This window comes from Taudactylus pleione, unplaced genomic scaffold (genome assembly GCF_031769625.1).
Source record: "Taudactylus pleione unplaced genomic scaffold, aTauple2 ptg000310l, whole genome shotgun sequence".
Classification (NCBI taxonomy): Eukaryota; Metazoa; Chordata; class Amphibia; order Anura; family Myobatrachidae; genus Taudactylus; species Taudactylus pleione.
Genome location: NW_028284711.1, coordinates 838026 through 855748, shown reverse-complemented (window position 1 = coordinate 855748; position 17723 = coordinate 838026). Strand labels below are relative to the sequence as shown.

The 17723-nt window shown below is 47.7% G+C and overlaps 1 protein-coding gene across 1 annotated transcript in view; it reads right to left on the bottom strand.

Annotated features, from left to right (window-relative positions):
* The window catches only part of LEPR (leptin receptor), a 100285-nt gene that overhangs the window by 50412 nt on the left and 32150 nt on the right, over nt 1–17723 (bottom strand). The window contains exons 4-7 of the mRNA XM_088442373.1: nt 17430–17553; nt 9291–9466; nt 2399–2544; nt 1203–1347 (exon numbers count right to left, since the gene is read on the bottom strand). Of these exons, the coding sequence (XP_088298499.1) occupies nt 1203–1347; nt 2399–2544; nt 9291–9466; nt 17430–17553 (591 nt within the window). The remainder of the gene's footprint in view (nt 1–1202; nt 1348–2398; nt 2545–9290; nt 9467–17429; nt 17554–17723) is intronic.

The following is a 17723-nucleotide window of genomic DNA, read 5'->3' as shown; positions in this document are numbered from 1 at the left end:
ACAAAACAGTGAACATTAAGAATAAACATACCTTTTTTACACTGACATGAAAATCCCGTGTTTTTGCACGTGAACACCGGGATTGTGTTCAATGGAAAAGGCTCAACCTGGGTCCAGTACCCAGGGATCCTACCCAGGTAGCTTGTGGGGTTGGACACGGGTCGTTGCTGTGTTACCCTGCTGTGTAAACAGCGCAACTTGGGTCACAATGACCCGGGTGGTGCCGCATACTACCTGATTGGCCGGCTTACATCATCTCCAAGCTTCCATTGCAACGACGAAAGACCCGGGTCACTGCAGACCCAGGTCCGGTGTGAATGGCGCGGACTCGGGAATATTCTGGGTCAGAGCTGCAGTATGACAGGGGTCTGTTCCGGGTTAGAACCATGGGCCTGCTTCAGACCCGGTGCACGTGCGCGAACCAGTCCCTGCGATCGGGAAGTGTTCACTGCCAGTACACAGATGGTCCGCAAGCATGAGTGACAGGACGAGCCATTTGTGGGTGGTGACAGGGGGTGGTCGATGGTAACGGGGTTTGGTGGTGCAAACGCAGGCGTGTCTGTGCGTCTGAACGCCATTTCAGGGGCATACATAATTAAGACGCATCGTCAGCGTACACGTCACATGGCTGAATTACGCACAGCAGCACTCGCAGTGCTTGCGGTAGTGTATGGTCAACCACAAGTGCTGCGTATGGGTCCGATGACAGCCGATGTTACCGATTGTTTACTACACTTCCTGGAGATGACATCTGTTACTAGGGGAAAGTGGGCGTCCAGTGTCAGGCTGGTGGGCATCTAATTTCATACCGCGATCGCACGGCAAAACATAGTGGGCGTGCTGTCTTGCTAGCGATTGCCGGATTTGCATACTTTGACTGCCGACGGCTGCGTGCGAACGCCTGCTAGCTAACGGATCTGAATCAGGCCCCGTAGTCCAACAATCAGACCCTAAATGTGGCGCTGAAATTATCACTTTCAAATACAATCTTTAGTCAGTGAGTTTCTCAGCTGGTGTGTACAGTGGTAATTGTCTTATTTTCTATTATAATCAGAATAATAGAAGCAAAATTTCATAGAACACTTTGCCCGACTGCAGATTATAAAAACAACCCCAACATTTAATTATTATTAAATAAAATAAAAAAAAAAATACATAAACAATATATACAAAGTATGTAAGTAAATAGTCTTTCCACGAACCTTGTGAATTAAGGACTGTGGGATTACTCCAGTTACTCCAAACACTCGGTGTGGGGAACCTTCTGCAGCGCACCACAAATACCAGTGGGGAACATGACGCAGTGACATTGAGGATGACGTACGGTTCCTCCGCAAAGAGGTAAAACTGTTGAGAAATGTACAGTTAGATTCTAGCAACAACAGGGACTAGGGGCCCAATGTATAACAAAATCGCAGAAGTGCCACGTTTCTGTTCAGTTCTGACGTGTAATAATGTCTTTAATATATTTTTCCCAGCTATGTACTAATGGGGTATAGCAGGAACAGGGGTTGCGAGAACCGCTGTCCCTGCAAGTTACATCCCGGGTACATCGGAGGGCTGAACATGTACAACTAAGAGAAGTTACATAATATCAAGAATCAAATATATCAAAAGTTAAAACCATTATAAAATAAAGCGGAATTGTAGAGCATATGTTACTGTCTGTAGTACTGCGTTACAGTTTATGGGCCTGCTGGTGGACGCAGTGCGAATATTTCTTTATACTAATGCCACAGGTGACGGCCTTTCGACTGAGATGTGCACCGGCTGTGCCGCTAATCCTCCGCTTTGCGTATTAATTTAAGACGCACCATTGGAATCACCATTTGAGATAACAGCTACTCTGTGGCAGGTGCAATTTTTCTGCCTAAACTTGCCTGCCGGGGTCAATGCAACTGCACCTACGGACGCAATCAATGACCGCGACACACCCGCGTCTGGCTTGCCACCCCCGCTAGCTCCCTGAAACGCCAACTAAAATTGCATCTCTGCGCACAATTTCGATCTGAGTCTTTCAGCGTTAACCATCGGGACGCATGCGCAGTCATATGCAGACTGAAAGCCCTGGCCGTTCGCGTGCAGCATCGATATTATGTGCGACTTTCAAACAACCCCTATATGTCCTTTTACCCGGCACTGTACATTATGTGATATTTATAGTTCACTAGTAATAATTTATATTGCATAAAAATGTACATTTTAATGAGTTTCTAGTTCATCACAACTTAATACAACACATGCAATAACCTTTATCATTACCGGCGAGAGCTATAATAATGAGCGCGGTGATTAGTCATCGCATTTAGTAACATTCTCAATTACATTCACCAATAATATCTTAATTGAACAACATTGAAGCGTGAAATATTTTATTTTATATTTTTTTTAAATTTACCTGCGAGTTGTCCTCAGTTGTGTTCAAATAATATTTGACTTGATATTGAAGCCTGTGGGTTAGGGCTGCCGGCCTGGACCAGAGAATCTTTAATTTCCCTTCTTCCGTTATCTCTATTCGCAGATCGCTCGGAGAGTCGGGTTTTACTGCGGGCGACAAGAATGTGTTTGATGAAGCGATGCTGATCTGTGTGGTCTCTCGGGGGCACCTTACATCACATGTGTAATTACAATGTACTATATAGATAAACCAGAGGGTCATTGATCTGTCTTTGGGGGGGGGGGTTGTTATGGATACATTACGCTCATTAAATGAAATTCATTACGATTCCAGAGAAACGTCAGACCAAGAGGCTGAGCGATATAAAGACACCAGGTGATTAACACTAATGGGAATATTCATCAACGTCTCTGGTTGAGCTGATTGTGAACGGAATGTAATGAAGGCAACTGTGCAATTATAGGAAATTTCATTTAAACAGCATCGAGGGGGCAAAAAGTCACGGAATTACGTGTCATGTGGCTCGTGGTTTTGTCCCCAGTTTTCTTTGTGTAAATGCTAAATATTTTCTCCATAATAGGAACATACTAGAATATATATATTTTTAGCAGCGGTGTCTCTCCCTGCGGTGTCACCCGGTGCGAGGAGGGACGCTGTGTGCGTGCCGCCAAAAAGGGGGCGTGGACATGCGGGAAGGGCCGAGGCATCACGGCCCGAACCCTTGTGTCTATTACTTGGGGGGGGGAAGGGGGGGAGAACCCTGTTTGGAGGGTTCCTCAGTGTCAGGAGCCGAGTTCTGCACTCAATGCTACAGTACAGTAACCCGGCTCCTGTCAGTGAGGGGGAGTCTGCACCTTGGTGTCATCCCTCGGCGGGTGACATCACTGATTACTAGAAAACAACAGCATTCCAAAGCGTGGATATTCTCAAAGTAACCTGAAGGTGAAAGGGAGATGCGGATAACTCTTTGCATAATAGTGATTTGACTCTAATGGGTCCATTTACTAAGCAGTGTTAGGAGACAGAGTGAAAAGTGATAAAGAAGTGATAAGGTGCCAGCCAATCAGCTCCCAACTGTCATTTTTCAAACACAGGCTGTGAGTTGGCAGGTGGGAGCTGATTGGCTGGCACCTTATCACTTTTCACTCTGTCTCCTAACACTGCTTAGTAAATAGACCCCTAAGGGATCTATGTACTACTAATCCTGGGAGATAAAGATAAAGTGGATGGATATAAAGTACCAACCAATCAGCTCCTAACTGTCATTTTTTAAAACACAGCTTGTAATATTACAGTTAGGAGCTGATTGGTTGGTACTTTACCTTCGTCCACTTTATTTTTCTCCAAGGCTCTGTACAACCCCTGTGTTTGAAAAATGACAGTTAGGAGCTGATTGGTTGTTAACTTTACCTCCATCCACTTTATCTCTCTCCTAGGCTTGGTACATAGGCCCCCCTGCACGCTACTTGTGTGACAGCAAATGCACAATGGCTCTCCCGGCCACCCAGAAAGGTGGACAAGTCTCCCAGGGGCTGGGGTCTCCTGCCCTCGGCCTCCCACTTCCCCCAGTGAAGTGGGAGGCACAGGCGGCCAATGACACATTTTGTGTTAAATCGCATCATAGTGGCTCCATCCCCCACTCCAAATGCAATCTCTGCATTGCATAGCAGGGGCGGAGCTACAATGACATGATCGCGTTGCCACGCTCCCATACCCGCCCACCTCCACCGAGCCCCACCCATCGCTCCCCCCAAGACCTGACCACCTCTGCCGAATCCCACCCCCAGCAGTGCTGACAAGGCAGCCAAATGGTCGAAAAGTATGGTTCAACGATATATCAAAATATCACTATATTGTGTCCTGCAACTAACCTATATGTAATACCGGTTACACTATTATTTATGATCAGTTATTTATATAGCACACCCATGTTCTTAAGCGCTTTACAGAGAATATTTGGCCATTCACATCAGTCCCTGCCCCAGAGGAGCTTACAACTGGAAACCAACACAATATAGTCCACACAGTTAAGGCTGGTGTGGGAATCGAACCCAAGACCTCAATGCTGTGATGCTGCTATGCTAACCATTACACAATCCGTGTTGCCCCATGTTACACTATGAAATGATAAATGCCTCATTTCTGGCACATATGCGCATAAGAGAAATTTCTTTACCATTTCTGCTCAGAGAGGACCCAGGATTCTTCCTTATCTCTATAAGCCAGAAAAACTCACCGGAACTCATTATTCTCCCCGTCACCCCAATTAGCAGAGAGGCACAGATTCCCCTCTCCAACAATCCTACAGTATGAGATATATTAGTATGAGCTATTGCTGCAACATTCACAAAGAGACGTACTGCTTTTCCACGTGTTGCGTTACACAATCTATTGAACACACTAGTATCTTTGCAGCAATAAGCAGGTGCCCACTGTTTTGTTTCAGTCATTATTTTACATCAGATAATAAGCTCGCCCGTAGATATTGTTATTCATCTTTATTCTGTGAACAAGCCCGTCAAGCAGACCATGGCCTCCATAAACGCTGTGTGTTTCGGCCACGCTGACAGCATACTGATAGCAGAATCACTGATTCCTATGTCAGCACACGTCTCCTGCTCGTACTGTGATATTTGACATTTTGTAGCATGCAAGATTTACCAGAGTAATCTGTACTTGTGTTTAGGCACATCAATGATGGATCTAGGGAGCAAGGAATACGAGTGACCATGCGGGATATGAACTTTTATGATAAGGAAGACAAGCTGGTGAACCTCATTCCAGATAGTAGATCCCTTCTGACCACAGTGTCTTCAGCAGAGATACAAGGACAATGGAAGATTTTAGCAAAAGAGCTTCAGCATCGAATTACATAGTGGAATGGGGTGATGGCTTCCACAATTGGTTGGATCCGGCCAGGGCCATAGCTAGGGTGGTGCGGCTGGTGTCATCGCACAGGGCACCACAGGTCAGGGGGCGCTGTTTGGTCCTGTCAAATTTCTGTTTATTATCATTCTTGCTTATAGCTTCCTCTTATTTCATCCCCAGCATCTCCTGGCCTCTCCTATCTCTTCCCTGGCCCTTCCCCATGAAGCCATGGCCCTTTTTTGGGTGTATTATGGGCCTGATTCAGAGCCGGACGCTATTTGCGCTCGTTCGTTCTGAAAAAAGGGGTGGCTATTCAAATGAACCGTTCGCTCTTTGCGGTCTGTTCACGCCTCTAGGTCTGAACGAGCGAACAAAACTTGCGGTCTTTTTTTTGGAAACTACGCCCCCTGGACGCTCGCATCCTACATCATGTCCGCTATTTATTAGATTAATCGAGTACATCGACCAGCGTATGAACTGCTCGCTATTCTTGTGGTTGGTTTTTCCTACCGCAATCATGCGAGCAGTTCTGACTATAAAATAACCCAGTGACGTGGTCAATGACGCTGCTGTATTAATTATGCACACCCATAAAACGCCCGTTTTGACCTTTAAGCACGCCTGCGTTCGGATCTCCACTCCCCGTTTTCAAGCACCTTCCCCTGTTACCACCCACATACGCCTCCTCCTGTCACTCAAAATAGCAGGCATTCGCTATTTAGCGAACAAACAATTTTCGGCCGCACTGACTGGTTCGCGCATGCGTATTACGATCCGTACGCATGCGCAGTTGGGCAAACATCGCTCGGAACGAACGAGCGGCCGCTTACGAGCGGCTCTGAATCAGGCCCTATGTCCCTTTGAAAAATGAGGGGGCGCCAATGCTCTTTCTGGTACAGGGCACCAAAAAGTCTAGCTACGGCTCTGGATCCTGCCCCCGTTTGGGGATCACAACAACCTCTGTCCTGGTGGTGGCACAAATTTTATACTTTTTAAGATGGTGGTTTTTAGTTACAAAAAGTTGCACGTAACGAGCAATAGGGTTTTTTGAGAAGTTTCATAATAAAAGGCTGGGGGGGGTCCGTCAGTGATTTGATGGCCTCAGTGATCCCCCCGAGGAAATTTAGGGCCTGATTCAGAGCCGGACGCAATTAGCGCTCGCTCGTCCAGAAAATAGGGGTGGCTATTCAAATGAACCGTTCGCTGTTTGCGGTCTGTTCACGCCTCTAGGTCTGAACGAGCGTACAAAACTTGCGGTCGTTTTTTGGGAAACTACGCCCCCTGGCCGCTCGCATCCTACGTCATGTCCGCTATTTATTAGATTAATCGAGTACATCGACCAGCGTATGAACTGCTCGCTATTCTTGTGGTTGGTTTTTGCTACCACAATTTTGCGAGCAGTTCTGGCTATAAAATATCCCAGTGACGTGGTCAATGACGCTGCTGTTTTAAATATGCACACCCATAAAACGCCCGTTTTGACCTTTAAGCACGCCTGCGATCGGATCTCCACTCCCCGTTTTCAAGCACCTTCCCCTGTTACCACCCACATACGCCTCTTTCTGTCACTCAAATTAGCAGGCATTCGCTATTTTGCGAGCACATGAATTTCGGCCGCACTGACTGGTTCGCGCATGCGTATAACAATCCGTACGCATGCGCAGTTGGGCAAACATCGCTCAGAGCGAACGAGCTGCCGCTTACGAGTGGCTCTGAATCAGGCCCTTAGTTTGTTGATTTTGGAGCGTTGGGTGGTGTAGAGTTTAGGTGAAGACCTAAATTTCAGCAGTTAGTAAAGCTTGGGCTCCATATTTGAAGGAGTATAATCAGAGGTGGGAAGATTGTATAATTCTGATTACAAATTTCAAAAGCATTTCACTCTAAATTCAGGGCTGAAATACAATAGCAGCAATATCCCCGACTCCCTGAAGTATCTAGTAATCTCCCTGATTGCACCTTACTCCCATTATGTTGCTGTTATATACTTGGGGAAAAAAATTAAATCAGATATATATACATTCAAATTGTATAGTCAGTGCCATTTCCCTGCCTTGGTTATATAATAAGGCACCATGATCCCTATACTACATGCATTTTCATGTACGTTTTTTTGTGGCCACTTATATGGAACCCCTTGTAAAACACAATACATGAGCAAGCCCTGAAATGTATCAGTGTGTTTTCATCAACATGCACTGGCTTCACAAAGGGGGGTGCAGTCACCCCCCGAGGGGTGACACCAAAGTGCCGACTCCCCCTCAGTGACAGGAGCCAGGTGTTGCACTATAGCATTACACACAGCACTCAGCTCCTGACACAGAGTGGTCCTCGGGGGGAGAAGTCCGCACCCCCAGGACCAACCGCAGTGACTAAAACGGGGGGTTCGGACAGCGGGGCCACACCCCCTGCCAACAAGGCCACGCCCTGCCACCGATGGTCACGCCCCCTTTGCAGTGCGCATTACAACCCTCCCTGCACTAGGGTGTCCAAGCGGGGAGGGATGCCACTGTCAACATGTAGATCTTACTAACTGCGCTGGTGCCTGTTTACATTTGAATGCATGTAAGCAATTTTATGACACGCCCCTCAGGTGTAGCAGGACACGCCCACTTTACCGCTGCGCTTATAGATGCTGCTTTCACAATCTCCCTGAAAGGCTTTTTCAACAGTATGGTTATCTGTTATATCAGGGAGATATAGATCTTTTTGCAAAACAATAATAAGAAAAAAGTAAATAACATAAAAGCAAATGTGGAAGTAGATGGATCGGATGTGAGAGCTCAGACCAGGAGTGAAACAGATGCATTGACGCCCCCACTTCTCTGGTCCCCTGTAGTTCCACCACTGGCAACATGCAGTTAATTTACCCAAGGCTCCGTGGTACTATGTGTCCCAACCACTTACACCTCCCCGCACTGGAGCCATTTAAAATGACAAACAAGGTATGGTTATACTGCAGTATTAGGCCGTTGGGGTGATTAATCCAATGAATTTATCTGGGCAGCACAGACGGTGTAGTGGTTAGCATTACTACCTCACAGCACTGAGGTCGTGGTTTGATTCTCTCCATGGTCCTAACTGTGTGGAGTTTGTATGTTCTCCAAGTGCTTGCGTGGGTTTCCTCTGGGTACTCTGGTTTTCTCCCACACTCCAAAAATATACTGGTAGGCCATTGGGCTCCCAACAAAAATTAACCCTTGTGTGTGTGAGCATGTGATAAGGAATATAGGGTCTCATTCAGACCCAGTCGCAAGCACTGATGTGCTCGCAACCGGGTCGATAGTTAGCCCTGCGCGTGCACAAGCCCCGGAGCGAGAGAGAAACTCTCTCGCTCCGGAGCTCTCTACAAAAGGGGCGGCTGTCGATGTTGATCGACAGCTCGCCCCGTTTTGTAGGCGGGCCGGGGGGGGTTTCCAACGGAGGTCTACCGTTTTGTGGGCGGCCGCACTGACATCATCTTTCAGAGAAGGAAGCTCACTGGGGCTTGCGGATTCCGAGACCCAACCTTAGGGTCTCGTCGCAAGCCCCGATGGTGTTCACCATCGCGACCATCAACCTGGTCGGTCGTTAAGCTGTGGGTGGTGACCCACAGCTTACCTAACGACCAGGAGGCCGCACTTCAAAAATGAAGCGGCCGCCCTCATTCAGAACGAGCGCTAGCTTTTTGCGAGTGCCTCTGAATGAGGGCCATAGTTTGTAAGCTCCACTGGGGCAGGGACTGATGTGAATGGCCAAATATTCTCTGTGAAGCGCTGCGGAATATGTGTGCGCTATATACATAACTGGTAATAATAATAATAATAATCTGATTGCCCTGTATGGGGTAAATTAAGCTCTTTTTGGGGGGGCTATTTTACCTATTTACATCTTACTATAACATGTTTATTTATGTCAGGTCTGCAATTCTACAGAATATGAGACAACTATAACGTCACTCTACAAGCACTCCCAATAAATCAGAGCATTGCGCGCACACCCAGGATATTCGGAGTAGGCGATACATTAGTGGAGCTGTGACACTTACTGATTGCAGCAGCGCTGATAGACATCGCAGGGGACAGCAGTGCTGGGACAGGATCAGAAATTTCCATCCACAAGATGTAGGAATCATTGTAGGTGACGGATGGGATGAAACACTCACACTGCCTGTATCCCCGGCAGCTGCAATCCGTTGCTATCTTGTGATCGTACCTGTCGTTCCTAGATAAAGCACAGGAGAAGTCAGCGCAGGCTGTACGCACAGAGCCCCATCCGTCAGCCATGATGTGGGATTAGGGCGACATTTCACCTATAAATGGAATTTAATGGAACTTAATAGTACAAAGCCCAGATCGGCCCTATTAACAAAGGGGACAGCTCTATGAATCTCCCCCTGGCTGAGTGACCTCTGAAATAAAACACGGGATCACCTCTACAAATAACGCACGTTCAATAAGATGATTAGGAAGGTTGTGACTCCTAGGCGATGTGAGACTACAAGTCCCAGCATCACTGCCTAGACTTGGGAAGAGAAAGGGGGTCTCCACATGAGGAAACTAACCCCCCCCTCCCCAAGAATTAAGTGCTATATAAGTCTCAGGTAGGCTGTGGCTTGCCAGCTGTTGTTGAACTACAAGTCTCAGCATGCACAGTCAGCCACAGTCGACACCCTAATAATTCTACCTGAAATATTAAATATAGTTGATGTATTTTAGTGCATAGATATAGAGGTGCTATATATTCCGTGTCCTCCCATCAGTCAGTGCAAACATTTGCTCCACCAGCAGATGTGGTAATTTCTCACCTCACAAATCTATGTTTCCTCTTAAAACAGAGGGCCTGATTCAGTCTTGCTCGCCACGCTGCGTTCGCACGTAGAATGCAGATGTTTGCAATCTGCGCATGCGTGCAAGACGCAGTGCGCGAACTGGTCCATGCGATCGGGAAGCGTACACAGACGCTCCGCTAGAATGAGTGACAGGACGAGCTGTTTGTGGGTGGTGACAGTGGTTGGTCGATTGTAATGGGGGTGTGGTTGTGCGAACGCAGGCGTGTCTGTGCATCTTTTTAACCACCATGTACTAAATTACATTTTTGTTGATCTGCTGAGCTTCAGCTGCCTGTAGAGAAGAGGTGCAGCGGATAAGGGGCCTGATTCAGAGCCGGACGCTATTTGCGCTCGCTCGTTCAGAAAAAGGGTCCGGCTATTTAAATTGAGTGCTCGCTCTTTGCGGTCTGTTGACGCCTCTATGTCTGAGCGAGCGAACGAAACGCGCTCGCTATTTTGTAAAGACGCCCCCTGGCCGCTCGCATCATACGTCATCTCCGCTATTTATTAGATTAATCGAGTACATCGAAAGGCGTCTGAACTGCTCGCAGTGCTTGTGGTTGGATATTCCGACCGCAATCATGCGAACAGTTCAGGCTAAGAAACAACCAAGTGACGTGGTCGATGACGCTGCTTTGTTAATTATGCACACCCTTAAAACGCCCGTTTTGACCTTTTGGCACGCCTGCGTTCTGATCTCCACTCCCCGTTTTCAAGCACCTTCCCCTGTTACCACCCACAAACGCCTCATCCTGTCACTCAAATTAGCAGGCACTCTCTATTTTGCGAACACACTATTTCCGACCGCACTGACTGGTTGGCGCATGCGCATTACGACCCATACGCATGCGCAGATGTGCGGACATCGCTCGGAGCGAACGAGCGGCTCTGAATCAGGCCCAAGGTGCATTTTATCAGAGCTGCAGTGAAATGTCAGGCTGCATACACAGGCAAAGATTTTCTGTCCTACCATCCAACTAGTTGATTGGTTGGAATGAATATCTGGTAAGGTATGGGAGTAAGGGTGCCCACACACATAGCGAGTTTTTTCCCGATCTGGCCGATTCCGACACATTGGAACGACAGATTGGGTAAAAAATGCCCAAATCGTGAGTCCCCAGACATGATCATGATGCGATGCGCGCCCCAGCAGGTCGCACATCGCATCTTCAGATCTGCCGTGACAATCTAGACACAAACGTACTGTTAAAAGCTCTGGCTGCAGGAGAACGGATGAAGATTGGACAGCATATCGTATGCATATCGTATGCATATCGTGTTCAGTGCTGCCGGGGAGAGTTTCAAGACAAATTGGACACATTGTCGGATCGTGAGTACATCGGTTTGTGTGTGGGCACCCTAACTGATGATCAGCAATTTGCTCCTAAATGCCAGAAAACAGATGAAAATGGTCGGTCAGACAAGTTTGTTAAATGTTTGGTCTAAACAATTTGTTCAAACAACAGTTTTTGTCCATTTTCCGGCGTTTGGGAGCAAATTGCTGATTGCCATTTACTTTCATACATTACCAGATTTTCATTCCAACCAATCAACTACTGTAGTTGGATGGTGGGACAGAAAATCTTTACGTGTGTAGTGTACCCAGCCTTAAATTGCATACACACACAACGATTTTGTTACCAACGATTTTATGAAACACAAGCTGTGTTTGAAAAATGACAGGAGCTGATTGGTTGGTACTTTATCTCTATCCACTTTATCTCTCTCCAAGGTTTGATAAATCTCCCCTTAAATAGTGTGGGGGAGATGTACTAAGCTTGGCAAAGTGATAAATTGGAAAGTGATAAACTACCAGCCACTCAGCTCCTAACTGTCATCTTACAGACTGTTTGAAAAATGTCAGGAGCTGATTGGTTGGTAGTTTATCACTCTCCAATTTATCACTTTCCAGAGCTTAGTACATCTGTTATTGGGCCTGTCCAACTGAGAGCTGGAAAGGCTGCTCATGGGTGGTAAACATTTTGAAGAAACCGAAGACCTGGGCCCGTATGCAATTAGCCACGGAAAGTCGGAATCCACCAAAAAGTATCGCGGTTGAGGTAATTTCACCAGGTGGAGCCTTATCTCCATATTCAATTGCAAACACTTTTTGCGTCTGCGGAAAGTCAATGCAATGTTATAGGCGAAAAAGATTTGCCGCTGAATAGTTGGTGAAAAAAAGTGCAAAATCGTTATTTTGGGGTGCAAAGGTGGGGTAACCACTCAGAACCCTTAAGATAGCCCCCCAAAGGATAACTGCGTCAAAAAAAACTAAAAAAAAAATGAGGAAGAGCCCAAAAAAGTACTTTCATTTTGGGGGCGAAAAAGTACAAAGTGGGGGTACAAACTTAAAAACTAGCTATATAGACTTTTGGGGGGTCTGCAAGTATTACTGTGAGGCATAATGTGTTATAAGGGGAACTACTACTGTGTTCCATGATATATAAGGGCACTACTACTGTGTGGCATAATGTGTTATAAGGGGCATTACTACTGTGTGGCATAATGTTTATAAGGAGTACAACTGTATGGCATAATGTGAATGGGCTTTGTGTGGCGTAATGTGAATAAGGGGTACTACTGTGTGATGTAAGGTGAATAAAGGACACTTCTGTGCAGTGTAATGTGATGAAGGGGCACTACTGTGAGGTGTAATGTGATGAAGGGGCACTACTGTGTGGTGTAATGTGATGAAGGGGCACTACTGTGTGGTGTACTGTGACAAAGGGGCACTACTGTGTGGTGTAATGTGAGAAAGGGGCACTACTGTGTGGTGTAATGTGACAAAGGGGCACTACTGTGTGGTGTAATTTGACAAAGGGGCACTACTGTGCGGTGTAATGTGACGAAAGGGCGCTACTGGGAGGTGTAATATGACGAAGGGGCACTGCTATGCAGTGTAATGTGATGAAGGGGCACTACTCTGCGGTGTAATGTGACGAAGGGGCACTACTGTGCAGTGTAATGTAACGAAGGGGTACTACTGTGCGGTGTAATGTGACGAAGGGGTACTACTGTGTGGCATAATTTGAATTGAAGGTACTATTGTGTGGTCATGCCCCTTCAAAGCGAGACCACACCTGTTTTTTCGTCATGCACTAATTTGTTGATAGCGGGCACCAATGCTCTTTATGTACATAGGGCACCAAAATGTGTACTCATGGCCCTGCTTTGGAGCGCATCCTCTGTGTTCAGGTGCTGACACAAGGTCTGATGTGTGCTTCAAATGCCAGGGCCTATTTTTAGTCCCTGTCCGGCCCTGCTAACAGCTCATATTTTCCCGACCACCTGTGGATCTTTAGAATGTGTCAGTTAGGAATGTATGCACCACATAGCTTATAATGTGACAGTAATGACTACATCTGGGCACCAGCTAGGTGGTCTGAAAACCTGAACTGTTAGGTGTCCTGTGGTCCGGAGTTTGAGAACCAACAGGTAATGGGGTCCTGTTACTTATTACCCCGGACTCCCCTGCAAAAACACTACATATCAGCCCAGTTAAAAAGCGATTATCTTTTCATAGGGAAATGACCCTTCAGCGCTGCCCAGTAACTGCCGGGCTGAGTGCTTTCTCAAGAGCTGAGAAGGGCTCACGCTTTATAACTGATACACCAATCCAGCACGATTCCCCTCTGCTTCACACATGGTACAGTACATTGCAGTTCAATGTCGGGCTCATTTTCTTGGAAAAACACATTTGCGGCGGGGACCTTGGCATGCGAGACACGGATAGTTTACAGCCCAGCGCTTAAAACGGACAGCGCTCTGTTTTGAATCTTACTTAATCTCCCTGCAAAGGAAACACGCTGTTCCTTTTGGATTGCCTCTGATGTTCCGTGTCCATGTGGCCGACATATTGAAGCAATTGTGCTTACGGCTGAAAACCTTGTACGCACACTAAAACACAACACAAGCACTTAATATCAACAAGTAAGTCGGTTTCAGGCACGGACCACCGTCATGTATATCTGTGGTTGGAACAAAGATTTACAGACTCATTTTCTGATATTTTGTTTATGCTTAAAACAAAAACAATCTAAAATTCTTTGTCTTCTTCCCTAAACAACTTTCAATTTGACTCTCATTCCTCGGCGTTTGAATCGGATGTCATCCTATTAACTAGGATTATAACCCATTGACCTCCCACAGAATCAATCAAATCTATTGCACAAACAGTGAATAGATTGCAGTTTGATTAGGAGATTGATTTCTCAATTAACCCCCAGAGTTTATCTCTGATCCATCTAAATAAAATCTATAGCATTATGTAGAGTTGCTTTTAATTTCCAGGGGGTCTATATTTCAAGCCTAAAACCATGCGGTAACTGCTGTTTCCAGTGGCATACCCACAATGAGTGCAGGGATAGGCCCCTGGGCCCAGGGGGGGGGGCTTAGGGCCTGATTCAGACCCGTTCGCGAGCGCTCGCAAGCGGGTCGATGTTGCCCAAGTGCGCATGCGCACGACGGAGGCGGCTCAGTCTTGCGCATACGCGAGACCCGAATAACGACGGCCAAGCCGTCGTTAAGGGTCTCGCACCAAAGGGGGCGTGCTGTCGATGGTGATTGACAGCACGCTCCCTTTGGTGGGCGTGCTGGGGGCGTGGCTGCCCAGACGGAGGCGTTCCCATGGGAACGCCTACCGTCTGGGGCCGGCCCCACTGACATCGCTAGTGATGTCAGTGGGAGTGCTCTTGGCTCTGATAGAGCCAAAAGCACTCCAGGGCTTGCGGTAGCGAGACCCTACCGCAAGGGTCTCGTCGCAAGCCCGATGGTCGCGATGGTCTTGACCATCGCGACCATCATTTTGGCCGCTCGCTATAGCTGTGGGTGGTTACCCACAGCTATGCGAGCGGCCAGGAGGCCGCTCCAAAAAGTAGAAGGGATGGCCCTGGTTCAGAGCGTCTGGCTCTGAATCAGAGCCTTAGTCCGCACAACCTGACCCGTAGTTTAAACCTACCTCTCCGGAGTCCTGCATCGGAGCTGCACAAATCACAGGTAAATGGCGCTGCGGACATATTTTCCGGAGCTTTGCAAATGCGCAGTAGATAAATCACCGGAAACACAGCCGGTGCAACTTGTTCCCGGAGCCCTGCGCATGCGCAGTAAACTGTGGCACAGTACTCAAGTCTACTCACTGCGCCAGCTACGAGAGAGGAAGGGGCAGGCATGGAAAGTACATGGAGCTGACCCTGGCTGTTTCCATATAGTTTAAGCAACTTTGAGTACAGATGCTATTTAGCAAACACCTACAGCAGGGGCGTCTTAAGAGAGGAGGGGGCCCGTGTGCACTCCCTGTGCGGGGCCCCCTCCTCTCTCCCCAGTGGCCGGCAGCCGACTGACGAGCCACCGGACCACTAGTAGACTCCAGTCACTAGAGTGTACCCGGAGTCTACTGCACATGCGCAGAACACCGGAAAAATGGCCACCGCGGCCATTTTCCAGTGTTCTGAGCAGCGCTGACAACCACCGCGGGACCACGGACAGGTAAGTTTAAAATAATATGGGTGCAGTGTGTGCGGGGCCCCCTTGAACCCCCTGTGCCCCGCACGCACTGCACCTATTATAGATACGCCACTGACCTACAGTAGGAGATTATTTCATTTATTTTTATTTATATAGCACACACATATTCCGCAGCGCTTTACAGAGAATATTTGGCCATTCACATCAGTCCCTGCTCCAGTGGAGCTTACGATCTAAATTCCCTATTACATGCGCACACACATACACACTAGGGTTAATTTTTGTTGGTAGCCAATTAACCTACCAGTATATTTTTGGTGTGTGGGAGGAAACCGGAGCACCCAGAGGAAACCCACGCAAGCACAGGGAGAATATACAAACTCTGCAGAGTTAGAGCCGTGGTGGGAATCGAACCCACGACCTCAGTGCTGTGAGGGAGTAATGCTACCCATTACACCATCTGTGCTGTGATGTCAAAGATCTCATTTAACATTATGCAAACTAACGCTGTAAGCCGCAGTCCCCATTATACTTAATAGGGACTGCGGTCATGGACAGTTAATCAAGCTATGCAATGCTTAGCTTTTTCCAAGCTTGGTCCCAATAGATAACGTAATTTTCTGATGGCGCCAGCTGCTGTAGCTTACAGGCTACAATTTCGCTGCTGATGCATGTGCCCCTAACGCTGAGGTTTGATTGTGCGGGTTTTTTTCCCCCAATCTTTTTTCATGCATGCGCCATGAATAGGGTCCGGCTGGCGGCTGAGACAAAGGGCTGTTGCAGCACGGGCAGCCCCTCTACGGGAGGAAAGTAGGAACCGCCGCTGCTCCTGATCATTATTCAGAAAACTTCGGGCTGTGAGTGTAGATCGCCTCCATACATTAAGCTTGATTCTGAGTTGAGCACAATGACGATATTTGCGCAAGTGGTCTTCAACTGCACATGTGTATCCAAGTAGCATCTACACGGTGTGTATGCACAGACGCAGTTGCGAATGAGAAGACCGGTCACAGAAATGTATTGGCGTGACACAAAAGGGGTTGCAAATTCAGCCGCTTAATCGCTTGCCATGATGTCACAAAGAATCTGCAGCAAGGTGCAAGTTTGGGTGGTGTATCCAATGGTAGCATCTAAAGTCAGTCAGACGCAGCTTGTACACCAGGGGAAGGGGTTATTGTATAGAGCTAGTCGGCTCCTCCCGTGTCCCTGCCAGCTGCACAATTCATGTATGGCCAGCTTTAAGCGTAATTGGGAATTTTTGGAAAAAAATTAGTTAAAAAAACAGTTACTAAGACTGGGACAGGTAATTAGGGACAGCTAATTCAGACCAGCTCGCGAGCGCATTGTGCTCGCAAGCGGGTCGATGGTGGGCCAATGCGCACGCGCAGCGTGTACAAGCCCCGTAGCGAGTGAGAAATCACTCGCTCCGGGGCTCGCAACAAAACGGGGCGGCTGTCGATGTTGATCGACAGCTCGCCCCGTTTTGTAGGCGGGGAGGGGGGTGGCTGTACAAACGGAGGCGTTCCCAAAGGAACACCTGCCGTTTGTGGGCGGCCCTACTGACATCACTCGTGATGTCAGTAGTGGACTTCCGGCTCTATTAGAGCAGAAAGTCCACTTGGCATTGCGAGTGCTGAGACAAAAGGGTCTCCTCGCAATGCCGATGGTCGCGATAATCGCGACCATCACCAGGCCGCTCGCACTGTGCGAGTGGCCTGGAGGCCGGAATTTAAAAAAAAGGGACGCCCTGATTCAGAGCGAGCGCACGCAAATAGTGTGCACCTCTGAATCAGGCTCAGAGCCGCGATGTTGAGTGAGAGGAAGAGAATGAGTTTTTATATATGTGTATGAGGACAAACGTGTACATCATCACAGAGCACAGGACACACTCACCGCGCGTAATACAGTTTCGGTACAAACTCTACAATCATGGACGTCTCCTGTGCTTCGTATTGTATCCGGCAGGTAATCCGGCTGCTTTTCTGCCCGATCCAGCACTGCAAACTCCACGTGTAATCTGAGGAAGAATCCACATTGCAGGAATTATTTATACATGATAATAACAGGAGAGAATGTGCAGTAACCCATAGTAACCCCTATCCCCAGATTGAGCTGCATGTACAGACGACTGGGGATATCGTCAACGACCTGCGGGAGCGCGCATCGTTCGTCATTAAGCTCATACAC